The sequence below is a fragment of the Bicyclus anynana genome, chromosome 23, assembly GCF_947172395.1.
Source record: "Bicyclus anynana chromosome 23, ilBicAnyn1.1, whole genome shotgun sequence".
Taxonomy (NCBI): domain Eukaryota; kingdom Metazoa; phylum Arthropoda; class Insecta; order Lepidoptera; family Nymphalidae; genus Bicyclus; species Bicyclus anynana.
The window spans coordinates 3,563,720-3,577,517 of NC_069105.1; the positions used below are offsets into that span (position 1 = coordinate 3,563,720).

At 37.0% G+C, this 13,798-nt stretch overlaps 1 protein-coding gene across 12 annotated transcripts in view; it reads right to left on the reverse strand.

Annotated features, from left to right (window-relative positions):
- Window positions 1-187: 187 nt before the first annotated feature.
- The window catches only part of LOC112049978 (protein Fe65 homolog), an 87,669-nt gene continuing 74,058 nt past the window's right edge, over window positions 188-13,798 (reverse strand). For all 12 annotated transcript variants that reach the window (XM_052888845.1, XM_052888844.1, XM_052888854.1 and 9 more), the window contains 6 exons: window positions 13,557-13,684; window positions 12,136-12,329; window positions 9,495-9,697; window positions 8,457-8,633; window positions 6,654-6,813; window positions 188-5,573 (listed from right to left, as the gene is read on the reverse strand). In XM_052888845.1, the coding sequence (XP_052744805.1) occupies window positions 6,667-6,813; window positions 8,457-8,633; window positions 9,495-9,697; window positions 12,136-12,329; window positions 13,557-13,684 (849 nt within the window). In that variant the 3' untranslated portion in view covers window positions 188-5,573; window positions 6,654-6,666. The remainder of the gene's footprint in view (window positions 5,574-6,653; window positions 6,814-8,456; window positions 8,634-9,494; window positions 9,698-12,135; window positions 12,330-13,556; window positions 13,685-13,798) is intronic.

A 13,798-nucleotide genomic window follows, 5' to 3' on the forward strand; every position in this document is an offset into this window, starting at 1 on the left:
TTGAATATTATTTATTCCTTTTGTCACAGAACAAAACAAGACTGCTAGTACATGCGCGGACACGCTTGCGATGTTCCGCACATCCGGGTGTACGCGGGCCACGCCCCCTAGCGTTGTCTGTTCTGTGAATAGGATAGACATAGAGTATAAAAATGTTGCCAGTTACAAAAATAAAACCCAAAACCAATGTGTTTATAATATTTTTTTTTATTAATTTCACAAAATTATTTATTAAAAGCCACAATCTTAAGGCTTTTAAGCTGTCAAAGCGATGACGGTTTAAATTTCAACTCCCACCGACACGATCCATCCGTGAGCTAGAACTGTAATTTTGAAGCTAACTAATTACTACATTATAAAGTTTATTATTTTATAGAAAATGTTGACATACACTTCGTCTGGTAACAGGCAGTCAAAAGCTTGCAATCGACCTATTGCAACTAAGGGTGGTTGCACGCGAGTAAACTAAACGCCGCGTTTAATAAAATTTAATTTGATAACAACACTGCATAATGACTAAAGATTATATAAAATGTTACAACTGTGTAATACTGTTATATAAGATGCCTGTTAATCTAAAGTAATATTAATATTACCATTTCAAATGTATTACACATAATATTATTATTAACAACAATATAAGATATATAAGATAATATAAGTATTTATTGTTTTACACAAAATCGTCCATTCATCAATATTATATTAAGTACGATTTACTACAAAATATTATGCATGTGAATATGTGATTATATATTATCTTTTTATAATTATGTAAGCAAAAATTATTAAACTGTTTAGTTTTACAAATTGCGATATAAAAGTTGATCATATACTCGCGTGAACCACCCGATATATATGAATATCTTGTATAAATAATGACATGGATACCTTAACATTAACATGTGAATAAAACTATGTTTACGTATAATAGAACGACTCAGTGTATAATTTACTGTAGTTCTAATTGAGTAACGCTGGTCAGTAATCTCTGCATATGGCCCTTTTTATAATATTGTACCTAATCGATCTATCATATTTGTAATAAAATACGAAAACAATTATTGGAATATGTATAACTTACAAAGCACTAACATGCTTTCTAAGTTATATATTTCCGCGTTTGATTAAAAATATTCAAATTTTCGACCGACGTTACTGAATTATATTGATTGTTTATGAAGTACGACAAGCAACATTGATCACTAATAGGTATTTGAAGTATGTATATATTCAAGCAAATTTGTGATATCTAACAAACGCCTTACTCTATCTTTGAGGCAATAATATGACCTTGATGCGAAATAAAATTTCATATTAATAAAAAAACACTACTGCTAAGTCAGGCGCTTAGAAATTTAGCACAAGGTCATATATATCCTCACTACATACATTTAGATACTATTTTTAACTGTTACAGACACAAAAACACATAATTACACGTTTCAACTTCAGTGCTTTCAAGTTACTTCGCATTTACGTGGGTCCCAACGCCCTATTTACACAAAACTGCTTTATAGGTTAATTTTTAAATGAAGTACACATTTTTATGCCATGTCTATCTGTCATTTTTATAGGCCATATTGTATTGGCTATGTACAAAATGGCGTTCTGAATTTTAAGTATTTAGCTTGTATCTACATATGGCATATATTTTTAGGATATAAAATATAAATATATAGTTATTGAAAGCTCACCGATTTCAAACACCCTTGTTGCATATGAGGCATGCGATAAAAAATATAATATTTCTGGATCTAGCCAAATTGGCAAATAAATATTCATTAATTTGTGAACAGTTATTTAAAAATTACGTCGTTTTGTATTGTATAATGGCATTTTCATGCCAATAACTAATTTGAATAAGCTACACATCGTAAATATATTATGATCAATCATTGCGATGTCATTACCAAAAATATCTTTCATCTTTCGCAATCCAATACGTATTTTATACAAGCTTAAGCAAAAATAAACTCTTTATCTATACACGTAGAGTTCTATTTGTATAACTATTCTATATCCAACTTGATATTCCATTCAATTCGAGAAATCAGCAGGAGCGGCCAGAAAATTAGCTACGAGTATAATCTTGTTCTGTAACTTGCACCATCCACAATTATATTATTAACCCCAATGTTTTGATCAAAAATCACCATGAAAAGAGAAATGCCATATCCATTGAAATTTAATGTATCTTTTTAGACACGAATATCATATCTTAATTATATACATGTCAATTCAATGATCTTTGTAAAAGTATCTCTTTCAAAGAAGGTTACCGAGATATCGATTAAACACCCGGCGTGACTGTTTTTAATTAATATTTTCTAGCAGATCGTCTCAGTAGCTAAGTTCGTAGCTGCCCTTAAGTGACACAATTTCTTCATACCGTGCTCGACACAAAATTCACAACTAGAAACATAAAAACACTATTTGCTTTGTTTTTATGTTTCTTGTTGGAAGATCACCATCATTCCATGTCACTAAAACTAAAATTAATCAAATTCCATCCATCAAAGTTTACAATTATTATTGTATTTACAACCGCCTTCAAAACATCGGTACAATTATTTTATTGTTTCATTACTTACTAATTTTTGATCTTATTTATAAGCCTTAAACACTAAGTTATAATGCGTTAAATATTGCAACTCTCTATAATATGTAATAGTAGCCTTTATTTTTGACTATAACATTGATCTATAAACCAATTTCCGACCATAATGTATGATGTATGAGACATGTGATTAGTGATACATTAAGTAAAGTTTCGTCTAAAGGAGAACCGACGATATAATCGTAAATATTATATGAAATAAAGGGAGAATAAAATGATTCTGATTCTTTGCCATCGTTGCAGGGGTGGAAGGTATAGAGGTTAGCGAATAGGAAGTCAATTCTTGTTCATTCTTTCATAGAAAGGCGCAGATGTTTCTACTTGATAACGGCGCCTTTCTGTAAAAGTGTAGAAAGATAAATAAATATAGCAGGTATTTACTGGAATATGACATATCTGGTCGTCAGACAAAAACAGCACAATAATAAAATCTAAACATTTTTTTATTTATAACACTGGCTGATGATTAAATGTATATTAATATAACCTAGGTCCTCCTTTAAACTTTTGCTAACACTTAAATTGTTACCAATGGTGCAATGTTGAAAACGGATTTTTTAACCACTTCATAGTGGGTCTTCACGCCGGTCTGTACGCGGCCTAACCAATAATATTCAATACCTTAATGTTGCCATATAAATGTTTTGTTTACTTTTTTACCAAAAACAAAAGTTTTTAACCCGAAGAATGGCAACCCCAGCCCGAATATTATTTACATTAGTGATTACTTTTCTATGCATTACAAATATATGATTGGTTTAGTATTAATAATACAGTGAAAATTACATTGTCCCTGACTAAACACCACACTTTTAAACACCAGCGATTTATAAACTAGATATCATTATAAAATATCAGCTTGAAATTTACAAAACCATACGTTAATATTAACTAAGACTAGGTATTAAGGTAACTATAAAATTATGAGACCATCAACGTTTATAACTACATTATTCATTACATTATATTGTGAACAACACCAATGCTTTCGGCGATATAGTACCCACTCGTAACAATACGTGAAGATAATTCTGTTTTAATAGTAATTGTACGAAATGTTAATAACATAGCCGCGTATGTTTCTATATAAAATGTTAAAATATCGAAGTGAAGATATTATATTATCTTATCGAAGCCAAAAGTTTTTTTAGGTATCATCTTCAACCTCGATTATTAAAAGCAAATATAAATAAAACATGTTTTTTCCAAGTAATTTCTTGTTCTAACTATGATAGTTAAGATACATTCCGTACAGTGTCTATCAAAACATATTAAACTTTAATGAATAATAATAATAATGTATTATTATGATATTTTTATTTATTAATACGCAAGTACAGGCTATTTACAATTGTAAGCTAAACAACACGTGGTCACCATCGGGTAGGTATAACTGTGAACAAATCTTAATTGTGTGATAAAAGCAGTGATTTCTTAGGAAGAATATAAAATGGACAATAATTATTGTGTTAAATTATTATTTAACAATAGATGACATAGATATGTATGACGCTTACAAATAAGTGATCATGAAAATGGGGTAATCTGTGAGAAATATGGCAACACTGCTCGGGAAGTGGGGTAAATTATTTCCGTCACTTTAATCTTCCACTTTCTTGCAAAACTGTTTTGTTTGTGCTATAGAGACTTTTTAAAAAGTATTGTTTTTGACGATAGTAGTTTGTAAGTAGGCATTCATACTGTAAACAGATTATGAATCTGCAATCAACATATATTCTAGATCTACATTGTCTATGGTATAAATTAAATGAATGATTTTTAAATGAGAAGTGGCTGCAGTGACTAAATAATATGATTATCACAAATGTTCGCGAACCATGCTAGACAAATCTGCTGAAACTATAAATAACTGTAGTAAAATAAAACGCAACTAATTTATTAGTTAAATTACTAAGTAGGTTTAACAAAAGATTCACTATCAATCAATAAATTGTGCTATTATGTTATAAACTTATTACATAATAAGTTGATTACATAATAGTAATCAGCTTCAGTCTTAGACCGTTATTAATGGTCTAAGGCTTCAGTATAATAAAAATAATTCTTAATATCCTAAAGCTGACATCCCACGATCAAGTTTCGCTTTAGTAAAGTCAAATTTGACGTGAAATGTTTATCAACAAACAAATTAAAAAGGCACGGATACACCATCATTAATTTAGGAATAAATAAATTAAAAAAGAATTTTCAAAATCGGTCCATAAATGACGGAATTATCGCTGGACATACGTAATAAAAAACACATACAGCCGAATGTAGAACCTCCTCCTTTTTGGAAGTCGGTTAAAAATTAATTTAATTGTTTCTAAATTAATGACAAAATGCTAAGAACAATTAGAAATAGGCTGAAATTTAATAAAAAGAATACAATTAATAATTTTAAATAAATTATACTACAGCCTTTCGTGATGAGTACTGTTTACCAACAAAGAAATTAGAAATGAAGGTAGAAATCGGATGTCATGTAGTGTAGGTATGAAATGACGTTTCTATCTTCATTTTCAACATGGTCGTAGATAATGTTCCACATCGAATTTGGCTTTAGTTAATCAATGTTACTTTAGGCAATAATTAATTGGAAGGCTGCAGACATGTTTAGTTACAGATTCGCGAACACAGTGGACACTCATCTTTAGGTATTACGTATATATAAGTTATTCATTATGTATTACACGCCTGTACTATGGAAATCGTAAGGATATAAGGCAGCAGAAAGCGTGCCCAGCGGTGAGGATGCGTTGCGCCGGCGTAGATGCACGGGTGCGGTGCGGCACGGGTGCACGGATGCGGTGCGGCACGGGTGCACGGATGCAGTGCGGCACGGGTACGGTGCGGTGCGGCACGGGTGCACTAGTGCGGTGCGGCTGCGGAGCGCATGCGGCGCGGGTGCGTTATGCGGAAGCGCTCCTCGTTAACGACCGCTGGGAGTTTGCTGAAATAAAATAAAAATTATCGTGATAATTTTGAGCGTTAATTGTCATTTTATTTTGTCTATGCTAAGGTGCAGTTACAATCCAGAGAGAAATAGAGAGGTGCTCCAGGGACCTTTTCCTAATCGTGATCTCAGTTGGTATAAAAAGGTAAAGACGTGGCACTCTACAACAATGCCAACAAAAGTGAAAACTTGAACAATAAGATATGACGTGTGTATTTTTCTGAATCGTCAGGAAATATTTTTTTAATTGATTTAAATAAATATATTTTTAAATGGTTTTTTTTTATTATTAGTAGATACAAGTTTTTTTTTATACTGGCAACGAAACACTTGTTAAATCACTAGACGCGTGGAGCCAATACCAAAAATAAGAAGAACGCACCTAAAATGGCGGCCGAATAAAATCTAAAGCGATTTTAAAAATTGGGGTGTCAATCCATCTTCCAACAAATGTTTTTTTTTAATTTTCACTCTTTTATGGGCACTATTAGCTGCTAAAATACGTGGAGATGTAAATACTTCAAAAGTATTCAGTAGAACATTATACTAAAATGAAAGAAGGAGATGGTCCAAAGTTGTATGGAGCCCAGGATCAGTCATTGTACTCTGCCGGAAATAAAAGATTTTTTTTTAATTATTTTTGATTATACAAATCTACGAATTTACTTTAGTATAATAGAATATTCTTTCGAAATAGTATCATTCTCTCCCAAGAAATGCAACACTAATGTGAGTAATGGCGGATTGATGACGTTTTCAATGCAGTAGTCGTTTTGACGTTTGCTGTCAATAGTCATGTCATAGTTGGTTTATGGGCGCCATCCTGATATAACTCAAAAACTTGGGTTTTAATCTTATTTATTTCTTTTTATTTACTTACATTTATTCACTTATTTAGATTTTAATATAATTCTTGTATTTTTTAAATTTTAATCGTACGGGGCACAAGAGTGGACCTGAAATGGACCATCTCCTTTACCCCTTTGTAACAGATCATCCATGACATGTATAGAGTATATCTATCAGACGTTATGACATTAAAAAATCTTGTCATATAATAAAAGACTAGTCATCTACCTGCGGGTGTCGCTCAGGAGGCTCGCCGGCCCGTCAGCGAGCCCACGAACGACTTGAGCGCCTGTCCCAGCGACGCGCGCGCCGCCTCGCCGCCCAGCGCGCCGCCGCCGCAGCCGCCCGCCGCGCCGCCGTGCGCGTCCAGGCACTTCTGGTAGCGCAGCTACAAACAACACTGCTATGTTAGCTTTATATTCATTACTGCTGCTGGTCGCAAGAACCAGCTCATGATTAAGGACCCCGTATGGGATTTAAACTATTTGGACATACTGCGACGTTGTATCACGTGAGTTTTAGCCGTGTTTCATAATAAATCAATTTGAATAAAACTCACGATAGTTAAATGATTTGCTATATAATGCTTTTCTTCCTGAGGACCTTTATTTGATGCGTATTATTGAAGCCAAACTCTTACTAAAAAATCTTTGACAAGAGTTGGGAAAAGTGGTGGTACACCCTCGTGTTATTGGAACGAAGTTCCTTATCGCGCGTTGCGAAAGGGGGCTAGACGGAAAAAATTAAGACCAAAAAATTATAACAACACTTCTTACCTGCCAAGAAAGAGGGTAATGTATTTTTAGGGGGCCTGCCTCCCGACCCCAAATGGCCGCCCTGAACCCAAAAGGCCGCCCCGAACCCAAAAGGCCGCCCGACTTCAAAAGGCTCCCCGATCCCAAATTGCTGCCCTGAACTCAAAAGGCCGCCCCGAACCCTAAAGGCCCCCCGACCCCAAAAGGCCTGCCAACTCCAAAAGGCGCCCCGACCCCAAAAGGCCTCCCGGTTACAAAAGGCCCCCGACCCCAAAAGGCCCTCTACCCCAAAAGGCCCCCTACCCTAAAAGGCCCCCTACCCCAAAAGGCCTCCCGACTCCAAAAGGCCCCCCGACCCCAAAAGGCCTCCGATCCCAAAAGGCCCTCCTACCCCAAAAGGCCCCCCAACCCTATGAACGAAGTTCCTTTTGATGAATGTTCGAAGATGATGGGATGCGGTGGGATTAGTTGGAATAAGTTGGGATTGGATGAAATGGGATGCGATATCGATAGCGATAGCGATAGCCTATAGCGAACTTCGTTCCATTCGGGTGACAAGAGTCACCCGAATGGAACGAAGTTCGCTACACCTCTTGTAAAAAAAATCGTTATTTAGTTTATTATTATAGATCAGTGATTCCCAAAGTGGTCTATATCGACCCCTAGAGGTCTATGACAAACTGCAAGGGGTCTTTGTCAGCGAAAAAAAATTTGGGGGTCCATCAAATGAAAATGGTTTCCACGATAGTAGATCATAACACATACACTGATAGTACCTATTTTTTACATCATATTATCTTCTAATATCGAAACATATACATTACTAGCGGACGCCCGCGACTTCGTCCGCGTGAAAGTCGATGTAAACTTTCAACTACCCCTACCCTACCCCTACCCCACTCTACCCTACCCCTACCCTACCCCTACCCTACCCTACCCCTACTCTACCCCTACCCTACCCGTACCCTACCCGAACCCTACCCCTACCCCACCCCTAATTTTCTTTGCTTTAAACCTCACGGAGCCCGAGACCTTTCCAACGAATGCAAAACCGTGGAAATCGGTTCGTGCGTTCTGGAGTTATAGCATCAGGAAGGAAAACCCGACTTATTTTTATATAGTAGAAGATTTTAAAAGTAACTATGAAGTAAAAAATTTATTACATATGTTTATAAAATTGTGTAAGTTGTAGGATACAGAAAATCAATATCAAATATGTAGGGGTCTACCCAACATGGCAAGGGGACGAGAAACTCTGATGTAGATGATGCCATACCTTGCAAGCGGCTTCAATGGTCTTGCACAGCGCGCCGGAGGAGGGCTCGGCGTGGAAGGCGTGCGCCACGTACTGGTCCTGCGGCGTGTGCACGATGAACGCGCAGCGGCGCACGTCGCGCCCGATGCCCAGGAACGACAGGTAGCGCACGCGGCACTCCACTATCGGGTTGCTCTCCTGTGCGCCAGGTGATCATGAGTTAGTATGAGAACTCCAATATCGGGTTACTCTCCTGTGCACTATGTGTACATGAATTAGTACAAGAACTCCACTATAAGGTTGCTCTCCTGTGCACCATGTGATCATGAATTAGTATGAGAACTCCACTATCGGGTTACTCTTTTGTGCACCATGTGTACATGAATTAGTACGAGAACTCCACTATGAGGTTGCGCTCTTGTGCACCATGTGATCATGAATTAGTATGAGAATTCCACTGTCGGGTTGCCTTCCTATGCACCATGTGTGTATGAATTAGTATGTGGACCCTACTATTGGGTTGCTCTCCTTTGCATTATTTGCCTTAGTATGCGCATTTCACTATCGACATACGATCTTTAGTCAGTTGTGTGTACTTTTGGAGTGAACTTAAACATCTTTTGCGAGAATAGAGATTCAATATGTGACAAATATTATATGATGTGAAAATTCTGTGTTTCCTGACACAATTTGTGCACCTTAAAGGGGTCCCTACAATATCAAGCGGCTTGATCAAATGATTGAGTAAATTGATTGATTAAGGCATCGTGAATAGGCATCTTCTAGGCGCTTCATCTTAGACCTTATCTTTGCTCACCCTCAGTTCTGACTGTAAGCAAGGGCAAGCCTATCCAACATAAAAAAATGCGTTTTTACAAAAAGACACTTTGCCGCTACTGGATTACACTTCAGAATCAAAGTATAAGTAGTAAAGTTAGTATGTAATAACTAATAAGTAAGTAGTAAAGTAAGTAAAGCTTTACCCCTATTTGTACGTATGTATTCTGTGCTTTTACTAACTAAATCCTGAAGTTTAGTCAAAAGATAAGTAAGCTTTACCCCTTCTTCCGTGATGGTGATCATGGAGGGAGCGACGGCCACGGCGACAGGTCTCCAGGCGGAGGGCGCGCGCGCTGCGGCCAGTCGCTCCAGCGCGTCGTTGAGTACGTCCATGCCGGTCGCGCGCGGCACCTCCGCACTGCCCAGGTACCGCGCGCGCACTGTCTTCCGCGGCTCCTCCATGGGCGTGGGGAATGATGCTCCTGGAAACGGAGAATCATTCATCATTCATCATAATTTTATAAACGCGAAAGTTTGTATGGATGTATGGATGTTTGGATGTTTGTTACTCTTTAACGCCGGTACTACTGAAGCGATTTAGCTGAAATTTGGAATGGAATGGAATAAATACTTTTTATACCGAAAAAATCCATGGTTTCCCGAGATTTGCGAAAACTGATGATTTTGATGATATAAATGTTTGTTATAATAATAATAATAATAATAATTTATTTATTCATCAGAAAGCAGGTTTACAAAGATTACTTAAATATAATAAGACCCTGATACCACAGTAGATATATTACAAGCAGTATAATAACTCGGCCATATTTTTGAAATAAATACCTACAGCCGCGCGCTCCGTAAACATGTGATAGGGCTGCCTGCCTCCAGCATTTTAATTACATTTGCCAACTTTGTGTTTCCATTTAGTTATGTGATTGTAAATATACTTTTTTTTAAATAAACAAATAAAATACTTTGTAAATTGTAGTAAAATAGGAAGTGATCAATAAAATGCGTGTTGTTTTTTGATTGGTAGATTTAAATAAGGCTGATACTAATCAATGATCTTGAAGGACCTTCATATATTTATTTTGGTGATGCCATCTATCTATTACCACCACACTAGGTGACCAAATAATAAAAAATCGGTCAAGTGCGTGTCGGGCCACGCGCAGTGTAGGGTTCCGTAGATTATGTTAGCACTTTAACCCCTTATGTAATGTACAAAAATACCGATAACGATACCCCCACACTATAGAATAGACGATAAAAAATTGACCCTGACTTGCCATGTAGGGAAGGAACTACAAAAAACAAATTGAGATTGACCGGGTTCGCTAGTAGTTTAATAAAAAAATCTGGATAGGTATATTGATATCAGCTGGCTCTTTACTTTTTTTATTCAAATACATTAAAGTATGAGCAACACAATAATGTTGTTAAATTCAAACAACTTCTTTACGTAACTTCTTTATTACCTTAAAATACAGGTATACAAAACATACATGTCATAGGATTTAAATCTATGTATTACATAATAATCAAAGAAAACAACCTAAATGAAGAAGTTAATAAATAATTATTTAATAATATTATATTAACGTTTACGTCATTTACCTATTTACACAATTTTATCATTTAAGCATTTATTTATATATATATTTATTAAATTATGCCTTTAGAATACAAAATATTAATCAAACTTTATAAAAATAATAACTTTTTTCCTAGTCGTCATAATTAAAAAATCCAATACACTGCGTTCGTCACCGCGGCACAGTCGCAACGGTCTTCACCCCACGATCACCCCACGTACGAGCTGCGTAGGTATAGCTCGCGTTTCGACCTTTAGTATGAAGTCCAACTACTGCTTGTAATATATCTACTGTGCTGATACTCTCTACCATAATAATTTGGTGTATGAAAAATTTAAATAGACTATGTATAATCCTAATTTAAAAGCAAACAAATAAAAAAGAAAACATATGTAATAGCTTATATAATTTAACATTTTAAGATTCAATGATTATGACAAATGTAACTCAAAACTACTGTGACAGATAAAATAAAATAATAGTCGTAATATATACTGTCAAAATTATTAAACCTTGTTAAATTTAGTGCAAAGTCAAGTAATTATTACCAGTGAAATGTTAAAATGTCAATTAAAATTATGTCAAACACACATGTCAATTAAAATTATGTCAAAATATTTATCATACGTCAAAAAAAAAAAAAAGAATATCATTAAAATTTGTAATTTAAATACTCATTTAAGTTACTCTTTCACACCTCAACTACTGAACCGAATTAGCTGAAATTTGGTATGAAGATATATTATGGCCTGGATTATCACATAGACTATTTTTCACCCGTAAAAATCCATGGTTGCCGAGGGATTTGTGAAAAACTAAACTCCACGCGGACGAAGTCGCGGGCGTCCGCTAGTTCATCATAAACAGGATGTTAGGCTAAGGACTCTTAAACAGATTTGAATTATGCAGGGGTTACGGAGTCCTTGAGTACTATGTACTCACCTCATCATCATCATCATCATCATATCAGCCGATGGACGTCCACTGCAGGACATAGGCCTTTTGTAAGGACTTCCAAACATCACGATACTCAGCCACCTGCATCCAGCGAATCCCTGCGATAGTCGTTGATGTCGTCAGCCCACCTGGTGGGGGATCGACCAACACTGCGCTTACTAGTGCGAGGTCACCATTCCAGCACTTTGCACCAGCACCTACCTAATCTTAATCTGACATACTGGTTGAGTATTTCTGAAGTTTTTTTTTGTTTGCCCTAAACGTACCCACCAATACTAAGGGCTCATACTTGGTGGTAGTAATCAACAACGTGCAAGGTATACTCCCTTATGTTCATCTGCCCCTATTATAAGAAGACTCACCAGACAAAGGCCTGGGCCGGCGGGCGGCGGGCAGGTCGGTGGGGCGCGGGGGAGGTTGCAGGGATCGCTCTATCATGATGCGCTTGCAGATGTCGCGCAGCGCGTTGGCGATGGAGCGGGCGGGCGCCTCGCAGCGGAACACGTGGCACATGTGCTTGCGCGTCACGCGGTCGCGCGCCACGTATGCGAAGTCCCTGCGACAGAGATCAGTAACCGTTGGCGTGTTGTCAGGAATCAACAACTATCTGGCAAATTCGTTAATAACACTCCCATGTGTAATTCGTGCGTGCGGGGAAGTGACGTGCATGAGTCGTGGGTTTTTCATTCATCGCTACATGCCCCCCGGGTCGCGCGCAACATCGTAAGTGTTACGAACGAAGTTGCCAAGCTATAGAAATGGTGCGTTTAGACGATTTTCGTGTGTAAAACTGCATCCCCTATTCATTAACTACTTATCGTGAATATATAAAATTATTGTTCTTTATTTGTCTACACTCGTTAATAGCCTCTACAAAAAAGTCATCACTACAATTAAGTCAAAGTAAAAACAATTTTCAACAAGAACTATAAATCAAATAATAAACAATCTACTATCTTTAGACAATCACAAACTGTTCTACCAAATGTTAATATTGAATACTACTTAGACATTGTATTTCGTACCTTTCACTATTCCCAGAAAGCGTTATGAAAAGACACCTCATTAGTATTGGTTGTTTAGTACCGACTTAAATAAAATGTTTTCGATCACTGAGAGATGTTATAAAGGACGTGGACACGCTACTTAAACTTATGATTAAGAAACTAAACAAAGTTAACGATTCAACAGTATGCCAGGCCTTTCGTCATTATAGAGAAGCTGTAAGTTTGTTTACCCATGCTTCTACATTTTTTAAAAACGCAAGGTTATATTAGATCGTTGGTCTTATACTTCGATTTTGAGGGGTAACATTTAGTGGGACCGGTCACTATATAATTCACCTGAGGACCCAAAGGCTGAAGACGTTGAAGACAAAGGACGGAACGACTTAAGGACGTCTTCTCTGTGACTCGGATTCCACTTAGGGCAGTTCGGGAAGGGTGTTTTGACTGACTGTACAAAACTCATCTGAGGACCTCATCACTGCAGGCAAAGATACTGTTTAGCTTGTCTTTGTGTTGCCTGGGTAGCATTGTCGGTCTTTATGTCGTCTGGATCGAAAATAACGTTTTAGGGACGCCCCTGTCAACAGTTGGCGTTCAGCAGTGCTATTCTGCAATTTGTTTATCTCGCAAGAGTTTCGAATTCAGCTCTATCTTTCTCATTCTTTTGTATCGTGTTAGATAGTAAAAGATTGAGGTGAATTCGAAACTCGAACTTGCGAGCTAAACAAATTATAGAATAGGCCTCCAGGTGGTGTGGGACCATAGCTCGTACTCACCGTCCGTTGTCGCGGCCGACGCCCCAGACGCGGATGGTGTGTATGGGCTGCGTGTGCAGTGTGTTGAGGCTCTCCGGGTCGATGAGCTTGAGCGCGCCGTCGTCCAGGTCCATGAACAGGTCTTTGCCCTGAGGTTTTAAAAAAAAATGCTGATGTTAGACTGCATTCAAGAAATACTGTAAGCGATTCAACTTTAAGGGTCTCAAGCGAATGATTGCCATTAAACTAGACTGGCAACTGAG